General features: G+C 48.5%; 1 protein-coding gene across 3 annotated transcripts in view; it reads right to left on the bottom strand.

Annotated features, from left to right (window-relative positions):
- Positions 1–23614, bottom strand: part of musk (muscle, skeletal, receptor tyrosine kinase) — a 176613-nt gene that overhangs the window by 73136 nt on the left and 79863 nt on the right. For all 3 annotated transcript variants that reach the window (XM_038804136.1, XM_038804137.1, XM_038804138.1), the window contains 5 exons: positions 21077–21083; positions 19388–19651; positions 10483–10649; positions 10334–10357; positions 3944–4032 (listed from right to left, as the gene is read on the bottom strand). In XM_038804136.1, the coding sequence (XP_038660064.1) occupies positions 3944–4032; positions 10334–10357; positions 10483–10649; positions 19388–19651; positions 21077–21083 (551 nt within the window). The remainder of the gene's footprint in view (positions 1–3943; positions 4033–10333; positions 10358–10482; positions 10650–19387; positions 19652–21076; positions 21084–23614) is intronic.

The raw sequence follows: 23614 nt of genomic DNA, 5'->3' as shown, positions 1-23614 counted from the left end.
CAATTGGTTTCTTACATCACAGCAGCGATCACGCCTCCTTGGCTGTAAAGCACTTTGGGATGTCCTGAGGTATAGAAAGGTACTGTAGAAATGTAAGTCTTTCTTTCTTTGACTATCGTTGCTCTTTGTGGAGTCTAAGTGAAGTTTGAAGTCTGAATGAGGAAGGGTATTGAAAACCTTCTATCAGACTTGAGCAAGATAACGGGAATGAGCGGAACAATGTTGGATATAATCAAATGATCTGTTTGTAGTGGAGGCCATGTTTACTCTGTGCTCTCACAACGCTGCAGGTAGAGCTTCACGTTATCACTCAGGTTTGTTATTCTCAGACAGTATTGTTGTTTTCTCACTTTAAATAAATAATCATTTTTATTGTCACAAGCAGGCTTGCACTAACACTGCAATGAAGTTACTGTGAAAGTCCCCTCGTCGCCACACTCCGGCGCCTGTTCGGGTACACAGAGGGAGAATTCAGAATGTCCAATTCACCCAACAAGCACGTCTTTCGGGACTTGTGGGAGGAAACCGGAGCACCCGGAGGAAACCCGCGCAGACACCGGGAGAGAGAAGGAGCAGAGTCCGCACAGGCAGTGACCCAAGCCGGGAATCGAACCCGGGACCCTGGTGCTGTGAGGCAGCAGTGCTAACCACTGTGCTACCGTGCCGCCCTTTCAGCGTGGAGGCTGACAGCCCACACGACAAAATGGTTGTGCATGTTCGTCAGGACCATCCCAAGGTAACCAGGCTTCAGATTAACATTTCAAATTCCGATCCGTCTGTGAGTGAGGAGATTACTCTTCTCCAGACATCTACAGATCCCCCCCCCCCCCCACATAACTATCGACAATGATCAGACATTTTCTTCCTCTCCTGAGAGTAAGAATGTAATTAATGATCTATATATTATCCTCCCGCTATAATCAGAACATTACACACAAATAGTGTCACCGGGACTGGAGAGCTAAATTTCCATTCCTCCACGTGACCATTGGACAGCCTTGCTTTTATCGTCCATCAGCAGTGCCCCAGAAACAAAGGAACATGGGAACAGGAGGAGGCCATTCAGCCCATCGAGCCTGCTGCACCATCCAACATGATCATGGCTGACTCTCCGCTTCAATGCCCTTTTTCCCCCACACTATCCCCCAGTATCCCTTTCGTCATTGGTATTCGGAAATCTGTAAACCTCCACTTTAGGCATAATCAATGACTGAGCTTCCATAGCCCTCTGGGGTGGAGAATTCCAAAGATTCACAACCCACTGAGTAAAACAAAATAATCTCCTCATAACGGTCCGATGTCTTTTCCTCCTTATTTTTTTAATTGATCCCCTGGTGGATGGTAGCTAGACCATTGCCCACCTTAGCCGAACTAGCAGTGACTCCAGCAAACTTCCTCCGATAATGCTGAGTCACACACAAATTATTGGTCGGGTCACTTTTTCAAATATTTTTTGTTCAATTCTGGGCACCTTACAGTAGGAAGGATAACAAGGACACAGAGAGGAAGAGATTCCTTAAGGCTTTTCATTTGAAGGAGAGGCCGAAAAGAACAAATGAGGTGAATTTGTGGCCTTCTTTTCATAGTCCTCCGTGGCCTCACCCCCCCCCCCCCCCCCCCCCCCCGCGCCCCCCTTCTCCCCTCCTTAACATCTCCAACGTCCTCTCGGCCTACAACCCTCTGAGATCTCTGGGAGGTGTTGTCCAGCCTCCCAGCTGCGTGTTTCACGGCGGTGGGAAGCAGCTTGCTGCTTTCAATGACAATTCCCAATGAAGCCACTCCGCACCGCGGGGAAAACCACGGGTGGGTGTGCGTTGCCAACAGGACTGCCAGCAAACAGCCAGAGAATTCCAGACTCTGCTTTCATCCAAATCTCTGGTCTCTTGTGCATCACCAATTTCTATGGCTCCACCGTTGCTGGCTGTATCTTCAGATCCCTAGGCTGTACACTCAGGAACCCTCTCCCTATCCCTCTCCGCTGCTCTCGCTCCACCTTCAAACCTGACCTCTGGACCAAGAAGTGTTTTCTCTCCGAGGGTCAGGAGTCTCTGGAGCTCTCTTCCTCAAAAGGGTCTGGAAGCAGAGCAGAATATTCTAAAAAGCAGAGCTTGAAATAGTCTTGATTAACAAGGGGGAGGTGAAAGGTTATCGGGGGGTAGGTTTGACGCTGGTCTGCCATGCTCCACCCCCTCCGAAATGGCGTAATTGCGTTGCGTGCCACGCGGCATTGCAACGGTATTGGTACGTCATCGGCAGGCCCCCCCCCCCCCCCCCCCCCCCCGTTATGCTCCGCCCCCGATGGGCCGAGTTCCCGACTAAGCGGGTACACGCAAGCGGAACCCGGCGTGGTGACTGATGACTGTGTCCAGCGGCGTCTCGCTCAGCCAGGATCCGTGCTGCTGGCCGGGTTTGGGGGGGGGGTTGGGTTGCCAGGGGTCGGTTGTGGGGTCCCGGATGGTGGGTTGGGTCTGCGCACAGCCGCCGCCAAGTTGTACGGCGCGACCGTTGCAAGTCGTCGCCATGCGCAAGCGCGTACAAGGTCCCGGCCATTCTCCGGTCGTTTTTGGCGCGGGAGCCGGGAGTTTCACCCGGCGCCGCTGCTCTCCCCGCGCTGGTCCCGGAATCGGTGACGGGTGGGCGCCGATTTTTTTTGTGGCAGAATTCTCCATTCGAGCCGGCACCAGGCCGCTGAAATGCAGAATCCAGACCAATGGCTTTTCACGGCTTGGTAAGTTATCTCCAACAAGGGAGAAATTTGGAGTTTTTTTTTAAAAACAGGAGGTTGCTAAGATGTGGGGTGCTCAACCAGGAAAAGTTGAAGCAGAATCCATTAACAGCTTTTAATAGGGATGCTTGAAAAGGAAAGTTAAAGGGGAAGGTCAAGAGTATGGGATTAAGTCATTCCTTTCTCAGAGAGCAGAGACACGCATGAAAATTCTCCTTTGGACTGTTCAATTCAGTGATTCTGTAAACCATTAGTATATACAGCAGCTTGATGACGATTGAGGCTATATTGCAGTCTAGTAAAGGGTTAAACCTATACTGACTGTACACAAAAAGATAGAAAGACTCTCATTTGTACAGCATTTTCCATGAACACCAAACACCTCAAAGCACTTTACAGCTAATCAAGTACATTTTGAAGTGTAGTCACTGTAGTAAAGTAGGAACGGCAGCCAATTTGCACACAGCAAGATCCCACTAACAGCATTCTGACGCCGACCAGATAGTCTGTTCTGTTGATGTTGATGGAGGAATATATACTGACCAGGACACTGGGGAGAACTCCAGAAATATTACATGTGGCCGGCACGGTAGCACAGTGGGTAGCATTATTGTTTCACAGTTCCAAGGTCCCAGGTTCGATTCCCGGCTTGGGTCACTGTGCGGAGTCTGCATGTTCTCCCCGTGTCTGCGTGGGTTTCCTCCGGGGGCTCCGGTTTCCTCCCACAGGTCCCGAAAGACATGCATGGGTGAATTGGACATTCTGAATTCTCCCTCCGTGTACCCGAACAGGCGCCGGTGTGTGGCGACGAGGGGATTTTCACAGTAACTTCATTGTACTGTTAATGTAAGCCTACTTGTGCCAATAAAGATTATTATCATTATCTGACCGGGAAGGCTGATGGGGCCTCGTTCTCACATCGCATCCGGAGACGATGTGGAGTTTCACCCAAGGTCGATTTTTGCTCTCAAGCTGTGCTGCAGAGGGATTCGAACCAGGAACGTTGTGACTCGGGGGGGGGGTTGCTGCTATTCACCAATCAGCAATGCTGACAAAATGCTGCAGTCGGGATAAAGAGGTGACCTTAATCACTGAGGCGGGATCAGGGACACAATGGAATCGTAAATTAGAGTATTGGACGTTAATATTAATCTTGCAATCTGTGAACGTCAATGATTCGGTTCCTTCATTAGCACAAAAGCTGCTGCCAATACCAACCTGTCGACTCCACTTCTGGCAGGGAATACCAGATGCTGTGACATTTACTGAACCTTGATAGAACCTCCCATTATCGTTGTAACACATTTCTGTTGAAATAAGGATGCAAATAATACAAAAATGAATAAGAACCTTTGCCATCAATCACAAACAATTGGAAGAACCAAAATCTCAAATTGACACCCTTGCAAAGAAATGTTAAACATTTGTACAATGTTGACATTCTTCTTACTTACAATATTGCCGGCTGGAAGGCAGAATCAAACATGAACTCTTAAACTAACTAGATTAAGATGTGGGTGCCGCTAGCTATGCCAGCATTTGGTGCCCAGACTACAGTTCCCTTCAGAAGGTGGTGGTGAGCTGGCTTCTTGAACCGCTGCAGTCTGTGTGGTATAGGTACATCCACAGTGCTGTTAGGGAGGAAGTTCCTGCATTTGGACCCAGCGACAGTGAAGGAACGGCGATATAGTCAGGATGGTGAGTGACATGGAGAGGAATCTCCAGGTGGTGGGGTTCCCAGGTATCTGCTGCCCTTGTCCTTCTAGATGGTAGTTGCCATGATACGCAGACACACACATAATGATATACGGACAAGCAGCTAATGGACACCAGAGAACAGAACATGACCAATAAGCAGGCAGGACACTCAGAGGTGGGATCTGACTATAAAAGACACAAGGCACTCTTACTCCACCTCGTTCCTCTGATGAACATCTAGAGAGTCAGTCAAGGGTGTTGTTACAATCTCACACCTCCACCACGTGGCTAAGTGCTAGTCTGGTTCAGTCAGACAGAGTAACCACACTTAGGTTAGCAGAGAGTCGGACTCACAGAGAACTGTGCTAACTGTGCTATTAGTTCAATAAACCTGATTGAACTAACTTCAAGATCTGGAGTATTTTTCTGATTTAAGCTGCATCCAGTGTTAGACCAGTGTACCTAATACGACAGTAGTGGTTATAGTTTTGGAAGGTTCTGCCTGAACAGCCTTTGTGAGTTCCTGCAATGCATCTTGCAGATGGCACACACTATGCGTCGGTGAGGGGAGTGAATGTTTGTGGAAGGGGTGCCAATCAAGTAGGCAACTTTGTCCTGGATGGTGTCGAGCTTCTCAAGTGCTGGAGCTGTGCAATCTTGTGCCAATCACATTCACTGTCAGCCCCTGAGGATCCTCACACGACAATGGACTCACAATGTTGTGACTGATTAAGCTGTCATTGCTGTTTAAGTTGAAGCAAAGGGCATGGGTCCCAGGAAGCTTGACACAATCCCATTGTCTCCCTTCCACCTGACGTGAGAAACATCGGTTCTGACAGTCCTGGGTTTCTGACGTTGGGTTAATTCAGGATTACTTTCTTTCGCTGCTGGAGTTAATCAAAATTCCCACGGAGCCCGAATTGATTGCATGTGTGCAACCCACCCACAGTAAGTACTTTCCGTTACGTTTCAGTCCTCTTGCTTTGACCTTTAACTGGCGGTGAACTGTGACCTGATTCTAGGTGCTCGAAGCAGATGTGGAAGATGTGAAGAAAGTGGACTGAAATGGCGGGTGAAGAAAGACAGGTCATGGAACTGAAGACAAGGCGAAGAATGCTCTTCCTATAATTCCAATCACAGTGGATCAAACTGCACCCTAAATGTGAATCGCAAAACTGTAAATGAAAATTACAGAAATAAATATCTGGAGCACCTCGACATCACTTCCAGCGTAAAAATGTACTCGTAGTTAGAGTGCATTAATTTTATTTTTATTATGACTTTAGCAGCTTGTCACCTGTAATTAATTTTTCTTTCTTTAGGGTTTATTTTAAATCAGAGGTCTGACAATTCTAATTTTCCAAATGGTTTTACTTTTGTTAGAATCCATTAATTTTTATATATCTGTGCTATGATATTGAAAATGAGCTGATTCTATCCCTGAGCTCTGACACCTCATCATCTTAATGAACAAACACGCCCGCACATGGGGCGCGATTTAATGGCCAGGCCGCGCCTGAAAAGCAGCTCACCGCGAGGCAGTGCGCCCGATTAAAGGCCGGGAGACCCCTGCCCCCAGGATCTACCCGGCTCACCAGGCCTCACGCGATCTCGTGAGACGTTGCAATGTGAATCCCACCCATTGTGGGTTTCATGTTGGGGGGCAGCCGCGTGGGGGGGGGGGGGGGGGGGGTAAGGCACCAAAGGGGAGGCAGCGGCAAGGGTAGAGGTGTGGATCTCAATGCCCGTACCCAATCAGAGACTGAAGTTTGAATGAGGGACTCCCTGGGACGCGAGTAGCAGGTTTGCTTGTCCTGCTCCCGGAGGAATGTTGGGTCTGCCTGCCATTGTGATTAGAACATTAGAACATGACAGCGCAGTACAGGCCCTTCGGCCCTCAATGTTGCGCCGACCTGTGAAACCAATCTAAAGCCCATCTACACTATTCCATATGTTTATCCAATGACCAATTAAATCCCTTAATGTTCGCGAGTCCACTACTGTTGCAGGCAGGACATTCCACGCCCTTACTGCTCTCTGAGTAATGAACCTACCTCTGACATATGTCTTATATCTATCTCCCCTCAATTTAAAGCTATGTCCCCTCGTGCTGGACATCACCATCCGAGGAAAAAGGCTCTCACTGTCCACCCGATCTAACCCTCTGATCATCTTGTATGCCTCTATTAAGTCACCACTTAACCTTCTTCTCTCTAACCAAAACAGCCTCAAGTCCCTCAGTCTTTCCTCATAAGACCTTCCCTCCATACCAGGCAACATCTTGGTAAATCTCCTCTGCACCTTTTCAAATGCTTCCACATCCTTCCTATAATGCGGCGACCAGAACTGCAGGCAATACTCCAAATGCGGCCGCACCAGAGTTTTGTACAACTGCAACGTGACCTCATTGCTCCGAAACTCAATTCCTCTACCAATAAAAGCTAACACACTGTATGCCTTCTGAACAACCCTCTCAACCTGGGTGGCAACTTTCAGGGATCTATGTACATGGACACTGAGATCTCTCTGCTCATCCACACTACCAAGAATCTTACCATTAGCCCAGTACTCTGTCTTCCTGTTACTCCTTCCAAAATGAAACGCCTCACACTTTTCTGCATTAAACTCCATTTGCCACCTCTCAGCCCAGCTCTGCAGCTTATCTATGTCCCTCTGTAACCTGCAACATCCTTCCGCACTGTCCACAACTCCACCGACTTTGGTGATGGGATCAGGCCATTCATTGCCCAAATTGTTCATCCATGGGATATGGCCATCGCTGGCTAGGTCAACGTTTACTGCCCATCCCTAATTGTCCTTGAGAAGGTGGTGTTGAGCCACCGCAGTCCATGTGGTGCAGGTACACCCACAGCGTCAATCGGTGACCAGGCAGGATGCCCTTAGACCCACCCTTGGTGACGTTGAGAAGATGGCTGGGTGCTCGCACACCATCCTCCCACCGGATGAAGTGCCCTGCCCGCCTCCAAATACTCCATGAGAGAGGGCATAAAATTCCCCCTGTGATAACGACCAGAATATCTCTTTGAGGGATGCGTTTTGAGGGATAAATATTGATGAGGACCCCTGGGAGAGGCCTATTCCCTCTCTTCAAAAGAGAGTTGGGCTGTTTTATCTATGGGCAGATGGACATTGGTTCATCATCACATCCAAGAGTTAGCACTGACAGTGTCAGCCTGGGCTCAACTCTATGGAGTGGGACTAAAATCCAAAAGCTTTTAATTGAGGGGCAGTTTGAGAGAGGGATAGCACATGAGGAAGAGTGGACAGAGAAGCGATGCAGACGGAAAGGAAGATTGGACCACTGACTAGGTTGCAGCTAGCTCTGAATGGTGAAGGCAAAGTTTGATGGAGCAAATCTGGGTCCTTAGTGCTGCTGACCCAGAGTTTGGCGTACTGGCAGCACACTCTGGAAATCCGGACTTCGGTCCAGTTCACAGTCCCACCGTTTTCCATTCTTTGGGATCGCAAAGTTCCTGTCCAAGCCCCCACGCCATCCTGACTTGGAAATATATCGCTGATCCTTCACTATCACCGGATCACTGGTAACTCCCTCCCTACCGGCACTGTGGGTGGAACTATGTGACACGGACTGCAGCTGTTCAAGAAGGCAGTTCACAACCACCTTCCCAAGGGCAATTAGGGATTGACAATAAATACTGTTCTAGCCAGACATGCCCACATCTCATTGGATTGGATTGGATCTGTTTATTGTCACGTGTACTGAGGTACAGTGAAAAGTATTTTTCTGCGAGCAGCTCAACAGATCATTAAGTACATGGGAAGAAAAGGGAATAAAAGAAAATACATAATAGGGCAACACAAGATATACAATGTAACTACATAAGCACCAGCATCGGGTGAAGCAAGTTAATGAGGTCAGTCCATAAGAGGGTCATTTAGGAGTCTGGTAAGAAGAAGAAGCTGTTTTTGAGTCTGTTCGTGCGTGTTTTCAGACTTCTGTATCTCCTGCCTGATGGAAGAAGTTGGAAGAGTGAGTAAGCCGGGTGGGAGGGGTCTTTGATCATGCTGCCTGCTTTCCCCAGGCAGCAGAAGGTGTAAATGGAGTCAATGGATGGGAGGCAGGTTCGTGTGATGGACTGGGCGGTGTTCACGACTCTCTGAAGTTTCTTGCGGTCCTGGGCCGAGCAGTTGCCGTACCAGGCTGTGATGCAGCCCGATAGGCTGCTTTCTATGGTGCATCTGTAAACGTTGGTAAGGGTTAATGTGGACATGCCACATTTCCTTAGTTTGTTGAGGAAGTATAGGCGCTGTTGTGCTTTCTTGGTGATAGCATCGACGTGGGTGGACGAGGGCAGATTTTTGGAGATGTGCACCCCTAGGAATTTGAAACTGCTAACCATCTCCACCTCGGCCCTGTTGATGCAGACAGGGGTGTGTACAGTACTTTGCTTCCTGAAGTCAATGACCAGCTCTTTAGTTTTGCTGGCATTGAGGGATAGATTGTTATCGCTGCACCACTCCACTAGGTTCTCAATCTCCCTCCTGCATTCTGACTCGTTGTTATTCGAGATCATGAAATAACTTTGAAAAATCAGACATGTACCGGTGGCTCAGTGTAAACTCCAGACATCGGAAGCTCTGTTTGGGGGCGTGAGGTGGGAATACTGAAGCGTATTGACCTGTGTATGTTTATGCATACTGATTCAACTCCTTCCTCCTTCTAATCAGTTCCCTCCACTGATGTTCCTGGCACTCACGGTTGAAAGGGAAACATTTGAAGACATCAATGGAAACAGCAGGAAAAATGAAGGCCATCAATAGCTTGTTACACTGGTTTCATTTTTACCAAGTCAGCTCTGGTGATAAAACTTTATTGAGTGAGTGTTGTAAACTGTGAGAGTAAATGTTACTAGTTTGCACCCTGAGTTACACGAGCTGGAAGCAGACACTGGCAGTGAAATCCCCCGCACCAGCACCGCAACTTTGTTGTATGAGCGATGGACGTCTTGCTCAGGCGGAAGCAGAATTCCACGTTGATGCACTATCAATTACTACAACAACGAGAGTGGTGAATAATCAAGGCTTTATTGAGCTGAGATGTGTGGCCTCCTGTAGCTGCTAACAGAATGGGAGCAGCTCAGGTGAGCACACACAATTATACTCCGCCTACTGGGCGGAGCCAGCAGGCAGGGATTTACCCATGTACCTCTAGTACAGGAGCCTTACCCTACTAAATCTAATATACAGGTACTACATCTAATATACAGTTAGTGGTAACTGCCACACACATTCACCAAAGCTGTGGCAATGCAACGGGAGCAATTCCAAGCCACAATGGATTTGGTAAGCGTAGAACCCGCCAGAATAGCCCGCATAGACAAGCAGGTAGAAAACAAAGACTGGGTTTATTTCGATGTACAACCTCCACTCCCTCCCCGGCCTGAACCCAGGTGAGGTTACTGGTGAGGTTTCACTTTGTCAAGGGGGAAACTCCACCCCTTGTTATTGGAGGAGATCATATTCTTTGGATGTCAGGGGGAATCTGATAGTCTTTATACTGTGACCTCCATGGGGGTTATAACAGAAAGCGGGGGGTGGGGGGGGGGGGGGGGGGCAATAGGTTATTGGAGGTAGGCAGGATGCACATTTGAGGTTACCACTGGTTCAGTCAGGGTCTTATTAAATGGCAGGGCAGGCTCGAGAGGCCAAATGGCCTATTCCTGCTCATATGGAATTTGTATCCTACAGGATTTGGAGCCGGGAATGCAAATTCACAAAATGTACCATTACATTTAAAATGGTGGAAGGAAACCTATTTATAGAATGAGACGTGTTTATCAATGACCCCAGAATAACATATTGAATCACACATAATTTTACACACTCATTTAAAAGTAGATAAAAATAAAATGGGAAACATTCACTCACTGGTAACAAGCCCTCTCTTCATGTCTGCAAACATAAAGGGAAAATAATTAGGCAGCTCATTATTGTAATCCAATTTTTTAGATTGGGTATTAACTTTGTAGGTTAATGGTATGTTTTTGGCAATTTCATTTCAAACAGGTAATACTTACCGAGGAATGATACCTTGGTGCATGCACCTGGATCTTGGTGCAGACTAGGAAGCCTGTGACAGTCCGGTAGTGTCAGATGTGAAGAGTGAATTCCTTTGCGTGAATTGTCTTCCATAGAGAGCCATTCTTTGTAGCAATAAAGCTCTTTCACTGCCAGGCAGTGCTCGCTGGAACAAAGACATATCCAAAGCTCAATACTTGTGCCTTTCTTCTGTAAAATAAGTCATCCTAAAAGGAGGAACAGATTTTGTTCGGACTTCACATCTGCCTCCGCAAAATTCTAGATATGTGGATAAGGATGTTCTCATGTCGTACTTCCGACGTGTGCAGGCACTGTTGCAATGTCGGAAACATGGGAGCCAATCTGTGCACAGCAAGCTCCCACAACAGAAATGCGATAATGAGCCAATCGAAAATCTGTTTTAAGGATGCTGGTCTTTTCCATCCAGCTGAATGAGCCGATGGTTTAATATCTCACCCCAATAATAGTTCTCCCCCTCCCCCCCCCAACTCAGTACTGCCACTGTAATCTCAGCCGAGAGCTTCTGTTCATGGCGGCTGGATTGGGGCATAAGTGAACAATTAGTCACTGAATCACCTAGATGCTTAGACAGTAAAACAATAAAACCCCACTCCTTCAGTTCGATAGGCTGCAACCAATATTGTTTTGTGCATGAAATCAAATTTATTAGAGTTGTCTGAGGATCTAACAAACAAGGTGGACAAAGGGCAACCCGTAGATGTGGTATACTTGGATTTTCTAAAGGTATTTGATAAGGTGCCACATCAAAGGTTACTTAACTAGATAAGAGACGTGTGTAGAAGGTAATATTAGCGTGGATAAAGGATTGGTTAGCTAACAGGAAGCAGAGAGTAGGGATAAATGGGTCCTTTTAGGGTTGACTATCTAGTGGAGTGCCACAGAGATCAGTGCTGGGGTCTCAACTGCTTACAACCTGTACCAATGCCTTGGATGAAGGGACTGAATGTATGGGATCTATATTTGCCAATGACACTAAGGCAGGTAGGAAAGGAAGATGTCAAGATGAGTTAAAGAGTCCACCAAGGGATATAGATAGATTAAGTGAATGGGGGGAAAAACAGGCAGATGGATTATAATTTGGGGAAATGTGAACTTGTCCACTTTGGCTAGAAGAATAGAAAAGCAGTGTATTATTTTAATGGAGAGAGATTGCAGATGGATGTGGTACAGAGGGACCTGGATGCCCTAGTGGATCAATCACAGAATAATACAGGTACAGCAAGTGATTCGGAAGGCAAATGGGATGTTGGTGCTTATTACAAGGGGAATGGAACATAACAGTAGGGATGTTCACTGCATCTGTACAGGAAGTTGGTGAGACCATGGTCTGGATTCTCCAATCCCCAACACCGAAATCGCGTTCGGCGACAGGGCGGAGAATCTCCGATGATGCCAAAACAGGGGCCGTGCCGCTTTCGCGATGCTCCGTCCCCTGAAAAGCAGCGCACTCTCGGAGTACGCCGCACGCTGTATCCACTGCCTCAGGCCATTGCCTGAGGACCCCCCCCCCCCCCCCGCTGCTCCGTCCCCGACCTGCCGAGTTCCCAATGGCGTGGGACACGTGTGGTCTGACCCGTCGGGAACTCGGTGTGGCGGCTGCGGAGTCAGTCCAGTTCCGCCACAATCAGGGGAGGGCCGATCCGCATGCAGGGGAGGATTTATTCGGGGCTGGGGGCACTATGGGGGGGCTGGTCCGGGGTGTGAAAGCCGGCCAAAAGGGGGGACTATTTTTGCAGTCCGGGCCCGCGTGCGCGGTCGCTGCAGGTCGCTGCCGTGCACATGTGCGGCCACAGACTCGGCAATGCTCTGGGCCGTATCGGCAGCTGGAGCTGGGAACTCTACACTGCCTGGCTGCCAGCCCCACTCCCGGAGCAGGGAATCGGTGGCCGTTTTGCATCAGTTTTCCTGATGTAAAACACCACTGTTTTCCCTTCGGCGTGGGGACTTTGTCTCCCAAACGGAGAATCCAGTCCAACATTTAAAATATTGGCTGGAATTCTCCGATCTTTGTGATTCACTTTTGCTGCCGGCAGCACACCCGCACCCGCGTGCTTCCCGGCGGGGTGGGGTGGGTACAGCGGGAAATCCTATTGACAAGCGGCGGGAAGATCCAATCCCACCACAAACGAATGGCGTGCCGTCCAGAAATACAAGGCTGGGGGACTGTCGAATGCCGCCCATTCCGGCAGCACGGTAGCACAGAGGGCAGCACAGTTGCTTCACAGCTGCAGGGTCCCAGGTTCCATTCCCGGCTCGGGTCACTGTCTGTGTGGAGTCTGCACATTCTCCCCGTGTGTGCGTGGGTTTCCTCCAGGTGCTCCGGTTTCCTCCCACAGGCCAAAGATGTGCAGGTTAGGTGGATTGGCCGTGCTAAATTGCCCCTTCGTGTCCAAAAACGTTGGGTGGGGTTCTGGGGATAAGGTGGAGATGTGGGCTTGGGTAGGGTGCTCATTCCAAGGGCTAGTGTAGACTTGATGGGCCGAATGGCCTCCTTCTGCCCTGTAAATTCTATGATCCTCTCTGTTCTATTTTGGCCCCCTTTTTTGAAAAAAAGGACATAATTGTGTTAGAAGCAGTTCAGACAAAGTTCACTCGACTCATTTCTGGGATGAGGAGCTTATCTTATGAAGAAAGGTCGGACAGTTCGGGCCTCTTCCTGTTGGAATTCAGAAGAACAAGAGGTGATCTTATCGAGACATATAAGATCCTGAGGGTATTTGACAGGTTGGATACCCAGAGGATATTTCCTCTTGTGGGCAGACTCGAACCAGGGGACACAGTTTATGAATAAGAGGCCTGCTTTATAAGATGGAAGTGAGTAGAATGTTTTCTCCTGAGGATTTATCTTCCCCATCGAGCAGTGGAGGGTGAGTCATTGAATTTATTCAGGGCTGGGTTAGGTATGCTTTTGATGGGGAAGAAAATCAAGGATTACAGGTGACAGCAAAGTGGAGTTTAGACCACAACCAAATCAGCCATGATCTCATGGAACGGCAGAGTAGACTCAATGGGCAGAATGACCTACTTCTGCTTCTAATTATTGCGATCAGCGAGGCTCTCCATCTGCTCCAGTGACCTTTCTCTTTTCTATGTTCCTATGTTCTATGTTCCAAGCTTGAGTTCAAATAAATTCCAGTATTTATTCAGGAAAATTGGCGAAGGCCCCTATCAGTAATTCTCGGAGGTTACTGCCTAATATATCACGCGCTGTAAATTTAGAAAAGATTATTCTTGTAGAGAATAAAGAATGGGAAACAGATGTGGGCAAAGTTCTGGGTAGCACAGTGGACTGAAGCATGTGGCTTCCTCCTCTGGGACGAGAGCCTGGGTCCAATCCAGGCTAATAGGATGCATCTCTGACCTTCTTCTTTCTTTGTTGGTTGCAAGAGTCATAGTTCACGTGAGCCGCTGGGATGTTTCAATATTGGTTTGAGTGTAATGAAAAAAACCCGCTCTCATTAGCACTAATCGACAGTAAATCGGTGATATCATCCGGAGAGGAATGCCTGCACTATGGAAAATCAACAGTCTGATTGGAGGAAGTGCTCTGCAGAGGATTGGTGACAAAAACCTGAGGATGTCCGAAGAGGTTTACATTGAAGTACCTTTGAAGCTTCCTGACTGTTGTAATCCACAAAGCACGGCCAATTTACACACAGTAAGATCCCACAGACAGCAATGTAACAAAGATCAGGGCCGCAATTCTCCCAAAGGGAGACAAAGTGTCGAAGCCGGAGTGAGACCCGGAGTGTTTCACTCTGGCGTCGGAGGCCGCCCCTCGTCCCCTATTCTCCCACCCCCAGGGGGCTAGGAGCGGCGGTGCGTCAATCTCGCGCGCCGGGCCTTGACGCTTGCGTCAAAGCGGAGCGGCCGGCGGCGCCTAAATGACGTCACCCACGCATGCACGGTTGCCGTCTTCCCCTCCGCTGCCCCGTAAGACATGGAGGATTGATCTTGTGGGGCGGCGGAGGGAAAAGAGTGCGTCTTTCAGAGACGCCGGCCGACGATCGGTGGGCACCGATTGCGGGCCAGACCCCTCCTGAGCAAGCTCGATCCTCCCTCCGCCCCCCACAGGCCCCACACGCAGCGGTCGCGCGATGTTCACGTCGGCAGCGACCAGGTGTGGTTGGCGCTGGCGTGAACCGGTCGTATTAGGCAGGCTGCTCGGCCCAGCCGGCCGGAGAATCGCCGCTCGACCGGAGCGGCAATTCTCCAAGCGGCCTGTCGCAAAATGTGGCACGCCGTTTTGGGGGGGGGGGGGGGGAGAATCGCGCGCGGGTGCCAGGGCGGAGTGGCGTGAATCGCCCGGCACTCCCGCGATTCTCCCACCCGGTGTGGGGGTCGGAGAATCGCGCCCCAGATCATCCGATTTCTAGGGGTTGGTTGAAAGATAAACGTGAACTCAGGCACTGCAAAAAGTTGCTCTTCGTGAAATAGAATCCTCTGATCTTTTACGAGGTCTTCATTGTGTCATCTAAAAGGTTGTACCTCCACCAGCTCAGCACACCCTCAGTACTGCACTGGACATGCCAGCCTAGATTCTATGCTCACATTTGTGGTTGGCATCCACAACTTTCTCATCTAGAAGACAACACACGCTACCCAATGAGCCATGGTAGATAACTAAGGCACACTATTGGAGTAAAGTTATTCCGCCTCTGGCTGATGCTTTGGGGCTGACCTGGAATGAAATGAAATGAAATGAAAATCGCTTATTGTCACAAGTAGGCTTCAAATGAAGTTACTGTGAAAAGCCCCTAGTCGCCATATTCCGGCACCTGTTCGGGGAGGCTGGTACGGGAATTGAACCGTACTGCTGGCCTGCCTTGGTCTGCTTTCAAAGCCAGCGATTTAGCCCTGTGCTAAACCAGCCCCTAAGCACTGGGTGTAAAATGTGCGGACAAAATGGTCCATTCTTCAGTGCTGAACACAAAATTCACCCGCTCTCAAAGAAAGTTGGGACTACTTTAATAGTGTGGTACTGTGCCCCTTTAAGGCGGCGCTCTCCAGGAGGGTCATGTGACCCGATCGGCCAATGGGACTGGAGCCCTGAACCCGGGGGAGGAGCGCTGGTTCCCAGTTAGTTAGGAGTTTTGGAGCATGGTAGCTGTTACTTCACTCCCTGTATATAGATTCTTACTTTAATAAACCGTTCATTCATTAGTATGTCTGGTGGTCACTCGCCTCTCAGGATATTACACTGGCGACGAGGATTAACCGGAATGCCTTCCTGCTGCTACAGTAATCAGGAGAGCCGACCCTTGTGTGGAAACTTATCCTTCAAATCAAACACGTTCAACAGCCTGTGAGTGGCAGAATGCCCCTACTTGGCAAAGGAGAACCATTTGACCCTAACTTGGAGCAATGGGGTGATGTGTCGAACGCCTCCATTATCAAGGCTAATGAAACTGGGGGGGGGGGGGTAGGTGGGGCGGAAGGAAGCGGCAAATCATACTAATGGCCTGCCGGGCTCCCACTTACAATCTTATTAGGAGTTTGACTTTTCCACATGCCCCCCATTCCAAAACATTTGGGGAGCTGGTGGAGTTAGTCAAGGGACACTATCACCCAAAGCCCTCGGTTATAATGCAGGGTTAGAAACTCAATTCAATGACAAGGATCCCAGGGGAGACGATCGTAGTGTCCGTGGCACGCTTAAAACAAACAGCTGAACAATGCGACTATGGGTCTGCACTGAAAGACATGTTGAGGGACAGGCTAGTCTGTGGTGTTAACGCCATGGCCATACAAGAACAATTATTAGTAGAGGCACAGATTGCCTTAAAGAAGGCATTAGAGGTCGCCCATGCTATGGAAAGCGCCAAAAAGGGGGGGGGGGGGGGGGCGATGGAGTTGCAGATCGTGTAAGCAGGTGCGATCCACAAGGTTTGGCAGGAAATTGTTGAATTATTGGCAGTCCTGGCACCAGTGGTGACTTGCAGAAACCAAAAAGCAAAGAGGTTCAAAGGAGAGTGGCGAGGGGTAGGGAATTTGGTCTGCAGATGAAGAGCTATGAAGAATGGTGTGGGGGAGATCACCCCTGGGAATGAAATCAATTCAGGGAAGCTACCTGTTCTGCCTAGAATAGCAGGGAGCACATTAGAAGGATATGCAAGACCAGGCAGAGCCCACAAAGGGCCATCAAAACAAAACTCCGACTCCAGTACAGAGTGTTGAGAATAACGCTGAAAATGAATCTGAAGAATAGTAAACACCGAAGTGGGCAAGATGCCCCCAATTATGATTATGTTAATAGTTAATGGTCAGTCACTTAAAATTGAGATGGACATGGGGGCCTCCTCTACAGTTGCAGGTGAACGAACAAGCGAGTCGTGATCTGCAAGGTGGGGTCCAACCCCTGAAGTTCAGAAGCACATCTGCCAGGCTATCCACATGTACTAGAGATTTAAGAAGTTGAGGGATGTCCACAACGTCTATACACTACCAGAACCAGTCAGCTCAACTGACCCTCAAAGTAGTGGCGGGTGAATGGCGAAATCTGATGGGATGGGATTGGCTTAGACAAATTCATTAAATTGGCTCGACATTTTTCACATTAACGAAGGAAGTCTTCATGACATCTTTAAAAAAATCAGAAGGGTTCCCAAGATGATTTAGGCAAGATACAGCGCCTTAAAGCAAAGATTGATGTGGATCCGGCGGCCACACCCCAATATTTCAGAGGCCGACCCGTCTCCTATGCCTTAAATGAGAAGGTTAAGTCTGAACTCAAGGGACTGGAAGAAATCGGTATCATCAAACCTGTGCAGTTTTTGGAGTGGGCGGCTCCAATTGTGCCAGTGGTGAAGCCAGATCTAACCATTAGAATATTCAGCGACCGCAAACTAACTGTGAATCAGGCAGCCAAATAGGACCGGTACCCAATTTCAAGAATTGAAGATTTGTATGCTAAATTAGAAGGAGGTTTAACTTGATATGTTTTATGGGCACCAACAGTAAGACAAAACTTGCATGCATCTTCCCAAATCAAGAGTCAACCCATTGAGGTCTAAACTGAAGTTACCTCGACTGCTGAAGCACCCATTAGTGAATTACATTGCTCTCAAAGGATGAAGAAGTTCCCTGACCAACTGACCCTATGACAGACTGTTTTGAGAGTCACTTGTATGTTCTTTCAATAGTTCTTTTGTTATTTGAAGAATGTTGATCGTGAACTTGAAGGGGAGGGTGTCCCTTTATGGGGGCGAGTTCGCGGAGGGTCATGTGACCCAATCGGCCAATGAGGCTGAAACGCGTGACCCCTGGGGGCAGAGTACTGATTTCCCAGTCAGTTAGGAGTTTGGAGTCTTGGAACATGGTAGCTGCTATCTCACTCTCTTGAATATAGTTTCTTACTTTAATAAACTGTTCATTCATTAATCTACCTTTTGGTTGCCCATCTGTCAGGATATCACACACAGTTACAAGGAACATTTTGCTTACATATAGGTAACCTGACCTCTTTAAGCCCTCACACATTAATTCACAGGTCAAATGGCCTGGCTGCCGTAAGGAAGTGGAAATCGTGCTATTTACAGTGCCCATGCCAATTGCCACCTTAACCATCCTATTTTTAGCCATGATAATCCACAGCTCAAACAGCAACGGAACCATGCTGGGGGGGGGAGGTGGGATCACGGATTGGAATTAAAGGCCACCTGCACTGCTCCGATCAATCTTTGGGACGAGATGTCAAACCCTCACCCTCCCAAGTGGAAGTAAAAAGCCGTCTCACGTGATTTTGAAACAAAGCTGGGGAGGACTCCCCCCGTGGCCTGGGATCGCTTAGCATCACTAGAATAAACGGTTTGGCCATTTTACTCACAGCTATTTCTCGGAGCTTTGCCGTGGAAAAATCAACACTTTCCGCATTACAATTACACTTTGCTAATACTTCATCGACTGCAAATTACTTTGGAAGTCCTGAGGTAGCGAAAGGTGCCACGTAAATGCAAGTTCTCCCTCTCTTTAATTAACCAATTGCGAACAAACAAAAGGTGGAGAATGGAGCAGACCAGTGCAATACTTCACGATTGCCAAGATTTAGTTATTAATTTGAGTGCGGATGTTAACCTACTTCAAATTAATGAGTAAACAGCTGCCTTATAATGCCATAGTGAAATGCCTGTTATATTCATCCAATATTGGCAAGAGAATCATAGAATGATTCTGCATAGAAGGAGGTCACTCTGCCCCTCTGTCTGGACTGGCTGTTTGAAAGAGTTATCCAATGGAGTATTATGAGCAGTTTTGGGCCCCGTATCTAAGGAAGGATGTGCTGGCTTTGGAAAGGGTCCAGATGAGGTTCACAAGAATGATCCCTGGAATGAAGAGCTTGTCTGTTGAGGAACTGTTGAGGACTCTGCGTCTGTACTCGTTGGAGTTTAGAAGGATGATGGGCGGATCTTATTGAAACTTACAGGATACTGCGAGGCCTGGATAGAATGAACGTGGAGAGGATGTTTCCACTTGTAGGAAAAGCTAGAACCAGAGGACACAATCTCAGACTAAAGGTACGATCCTTCAAAACAGAGACGAAGAGGAATCTCATCAGCCAGAGGGTGGTGAATCTGTGGAACACGTTGCCACAGGAGGCTGTGGAGGCCAAATCACTGAGTGTCTTTAAGACAGAGATAGATAGGTTCTTGATTAATAAGGGGATCAGGGTTTATGGGGAGAAGGCAGGAGAATGGGGATGAGAAAAATATCAGCCATGATTGAATGGCGGAGCAGACTCGATGGGCCGAGTGGCCTAACTCAGTTCCTATGCCTTATGGTCTTATGGTATAATTAGTGGCAGTGGCCATTTTTTGCCTAGTGCCCTGTGATTTTCCATGCATACAGAACCCTGCGGTGACCTACCGGCACACAGGTTTCGGTGCAGGCCCCACACCAGACGGGTTGCAGTCCTGGTAAATGAAGTGACAGAGTAACGACTCTGCAGCTGGTTTGCACAGTAAGCTCACGCCATCCAGCTCCGACCACGCGCTCCTCGACATCATCTCTTGTGTCCCCTCCATATCGGCGTAGGAAGCGTTGAAGAAAACAAGTTTGCCCTTCCCCACTATGTCTTTGCAGACCTCTCCACGGTAGGTGCTGCAATAGCCCAAGTCACCTTTGTACAGTCTGAAATCAGAAAAAAAAAACCTTTTGCTGAAGTAACCAGGACAAACGTTTAGGAAAGTCTCTCTCTTTCGCTCTCTTCCCCCCAAATCTCTGCATCTCTCTGTCCCTCTCTCGCTCTCTCTCGGCTTAATACCCTTTCTGAATTTAACAAACACAAAACCAAAGTTTCAATTTTATTCCTTCCCTGAATGAATCCTTTGAAATGTGTCTCTCAGCTTGTCTTGATGTAAGTTTGAGAATTCGCAATTGAGAAGAATTTGTTAGAAACTAAATAAAAATATCGCAGCAGTAAAGCTGACTGTGGCACACCTATTTAGCCTGGGGAAATTGGGGATCTTTCGTGACTGAAATCCAACCTTGAGGAGAGAGAGGTGGGGAGATTTTAGGAGGGAATATCAAAGTTTAGGGCCCAGGTAGATGGGAGACACGGCCGCTGGTGGCACAATGCTTAAATCTGGATTGGGATAGGTAGCTAAGTAGGAGGAGAGGAGAGAATCCAGGGGGCCATGGGGCTGGAAGAGAGTTCAGAGATATGGAGAGGAGATCATGACGAGACCTCAAGCAAATGGGGCATTGATAGAATCAGAGGTGACTAATGGACCGCAGAAGGCCGTTCGGCCCATCATGTTGTACTTGACTGTCTGGAGGAGCAAAAATTGTTTTAAAAAATAAAATAGTCCCCAAGCAGAAGATGGTTAAAATTCAACCTGGTTGGAAGTGAGACAAAAACAAGTGGTAGTGTGCCCTTTACACCCCCCCCCCCCCCCCCCCCCCCCCCCACACACACACACACACACATCACTGAATGGTGGATTAACACCCAACAGGTTTCCATGCCATGCCAAAGTTTCCCATTGCACAGGCAATAATCTTGGCGCACAATCGCCAATGTACAAACGCAGGAGCTCGTTACCCCAGAGCCATGCAATGGGAGGTGAAGAATTCATGCCGGCTGTTACAAAGCTGAAGTTGTGTCAGCCACATCCTGCCCTGGAAGTAACCTTCATTCCAAAAATGGACGAACAGCAAGAATAACATACAAAAAAAACATCCGCCTCAAAGCCCAACTCCCTGATTTAATTCCAATTCAGATATTATCTGGAAAAGGCAGTCCCTTGAGGCCATCAGAAAGAATTGTCCCAAATGTGAAGCCCTCCGATGGGACTGGCTGGGGGATTTCACCTGGGTGACAGTGAGAGTCACAGACAGCAACATCTTCACACTTTGCAAGCTACATCCGGACAGGTTAAACTTTATCTCTCTAAGCTTTGTTCACCTGATTTTTAAAAAAAACATCACAAGCGTTTTTCAGATTTAAACTTTTAGCAAAGCATCTTGTGCCAAACACGGCATTTGCCATTTTTGTTATTCACTGATAGCCCAGGAAGTTAAAGCCAAACTTTCAGAATAATTCACAGCTCTTACCTCCATTCTATGGGGAAGAAGCAGGTTCCATTGCAGGTTGGGTGGAATGAATCCGATGCCAAGACAAAGAAGAGGAATGTTAGGCATTTGTCCATCAACATAAGATGCAGTGTGGGTGCGAGCTGAATTACACCCTGAGCTCTCCCTGTGTGTGTCTGTGAGTTGTTTCAGACTTCTCCCCAATTCTGTGTATGTGTGAGTTATGTTAGACCAACCTGACCTTGTGTGTGTGTGTGTGTGTGCATGCGTGTGCACGTGTGCATGCAGTGCTTGTGTGTATGAGAGAATTGAGTTAGACTGCACCCTGTGTGTGTGTGTCTGTGTGTGGATGATTGTCTGCCTGTGAGGGCTGTGCTAGATTGCACCCTGTTTGTGTGTCTGCGTGTGGGTGTGTGTGAGAGCTGTGCTCGACTGTGCCGCGTGTGTGGGTGCTGGGGTTTGTATGTGCGTCTGTGTGAGAGAGAGAGATGAGTTAGACTGCACCCTGATCCTTTGAGATCCTTTTGAGATCTGTGGGTGTCCGAGGGCTGTGCTAGACTTGTACAATGTGTGTGTGTGTGTATGGGAACTGTGTAAACTGCACCCTGATCCTTTGAGGTCTGTGCATGTGGATATGGGTGTGAGGGGCCCTGGGTCTGGGTGGACAGGTGTGGAGGAAATCAGACACCATCATTATGCAGAAACTCTGCTGAGGTCCTGGACAGAAGAATGCGTGTCACATTTGCAATATCTCAACAAACCCTGAAACATGGTTCTTGCGAGCAACCATTAAACAGTACTCCAAGCAAAGCTCCGCCCGGCCACAAAGTCGAGACTTACGGTTAAGAGCAGCAAAAAGTTAAGAGTTTTGATCAGCAGCTGGAGAATTTTAACACATTTCAGATCTATCCCGAGAGGAAAACCTTTACCATCCACAGGAAAACAAAAAGGGCATATTTGGCATGGTATTGTGAAAATTGATGAGGTATTTTGATGGCACGAAGGTTAAAGTTTTAAAAACATCCACCTCAGTGTTCACAAAATTTTTCAAGGAAGGTCTCCAACATGGAGACACATTAAATACTGATCCAGTTGAATTTTCAGACTTCCAATGTCTTGCAGCTTTGAGGAGACTAAAATTTGACCTTTGGGCAGACTAAAATTGAAGAAGGGATTTGCACGCGCACAGCCTGGAGATTGATTGAGGAAGCTGGCAGTCTTCACTTTGGAACAAAGCCAAGTTTGCTATTAAGCATCGGTTGACACGCCGAGCGATGAATGTTTCTTAATATGGTCAGCCATACCTGACGTTGCCACCCAGTGGGGTAGGAGATGGAACTGTGACAGTGAAGATCCAGCTACAACTAATGGTGGGAAATCTGGCTTCAGCTTTGTGTTCAAAGAATGGATTGTGCTGTGACGGGTGTAACGGCTCTGACAGATCTCTGTGCTTCTTGTTAAAAGCTTCTTTTCGCTTGAATCTCGCCCCTCAGTCAACAGCTCTTTCACTGCATCTGTTGCCCAGCTGGGAATCTTGGGAGGTGGGAATATGGCTGCACCCCCCCCCCCCCCCCCTCCCCTCCCCATCTCTCTGATTCACTTCCAGGAATAAGTTTGGAGTAGCGCTATTTTTTCCTTACCTCATGGTTGTGTCTATCCCACTAATATTCTGGCTGATATTTGCCAAATATAACCCATTGTTCTTAAAGCAAAGAACCTCGGAGGAGATTTAGGGCGCGATTCAACAGGACAAAAACAGAGTCCCGTTTCGGGCCTCCTCTAGCGGGGTGATTCCCGGCACAAGGAGCAGCCCGTCAAGGCTTCATTTACATCATTGTCAATGCAGGAAGTCTATTCGTTGATCGGGCTGCCATTTTTACTTGCCGGCCAAATCTTTTGACCCCCCCCCCCTCCCTCAGCGCCCCATCGTGGCCTCCAGACTCCACCGCTGAACCCAACTCACCATTACAGGGTCCTTGAGGCCCCCCCGCCCTCATCCCAGCTCTCATGGGCAAGTCACCCTTGGCTCAACCTGTGTCACAGGCAATCTAGCACCTGAGCACCTTGGTACTGCCATCCTGGCACCCAGCCAGCCTGGCAGAGCTGCATGGACACCCAGTTGGCAGTGCCAGGGTGCCCAGGTGCCAGCAGGAGTACCAGGGTACCACACAGCCCAGAGCCCAACCACCCGGGGATCTCCAATGGCCAACCACCCCAGGTGCCGCTATGCCTGATCTACGTTTGTGTAGACCAGGTGCCCTGGTGTAGTCTCCCAGGTGAGGCCGTTAGTCCCTGGGCCTTGGGAGAATTCGACGCAGACGTATTCAAATGAATCTCGCCAGACGTTTCAAGCATCGCGAATCACGCGCGAGACCGCTCGTGAGATTTAACGGCCTGGTCACCAAGTCGGGCACAACGCGGCCGGTAAATCCCGCCCTGAGTAAAGGGTACAGTCGCTTGGTCATACAGAACTTGCATACTTTTGAAAATAGAGACATGTCGCTGAAGCTTTTCATCTAGCACTCACCAGGACAAACACAAGAATGCCAAATTTCAAAC

Source organism: Scyliorhinus canicula, chromosome 8 (assembly GCF_902713615.1).
Source record: "Scyliorhinus canicula chromosome 8, sScyCan1.1, whole genome shotgun sequence".
Taxonomy (NCBI): Eukaryota; Metazoa; Chordata; class Chondrichthyes; order Carcharhiniformes; family Scyliorhinidae; genus Scyliorhinus; species Scyliorhinus canicula.
Note: the sequence above shows the minus strand (reverse complement) of the source record. Positions and strands in the feature narration are given on the sequence as shown.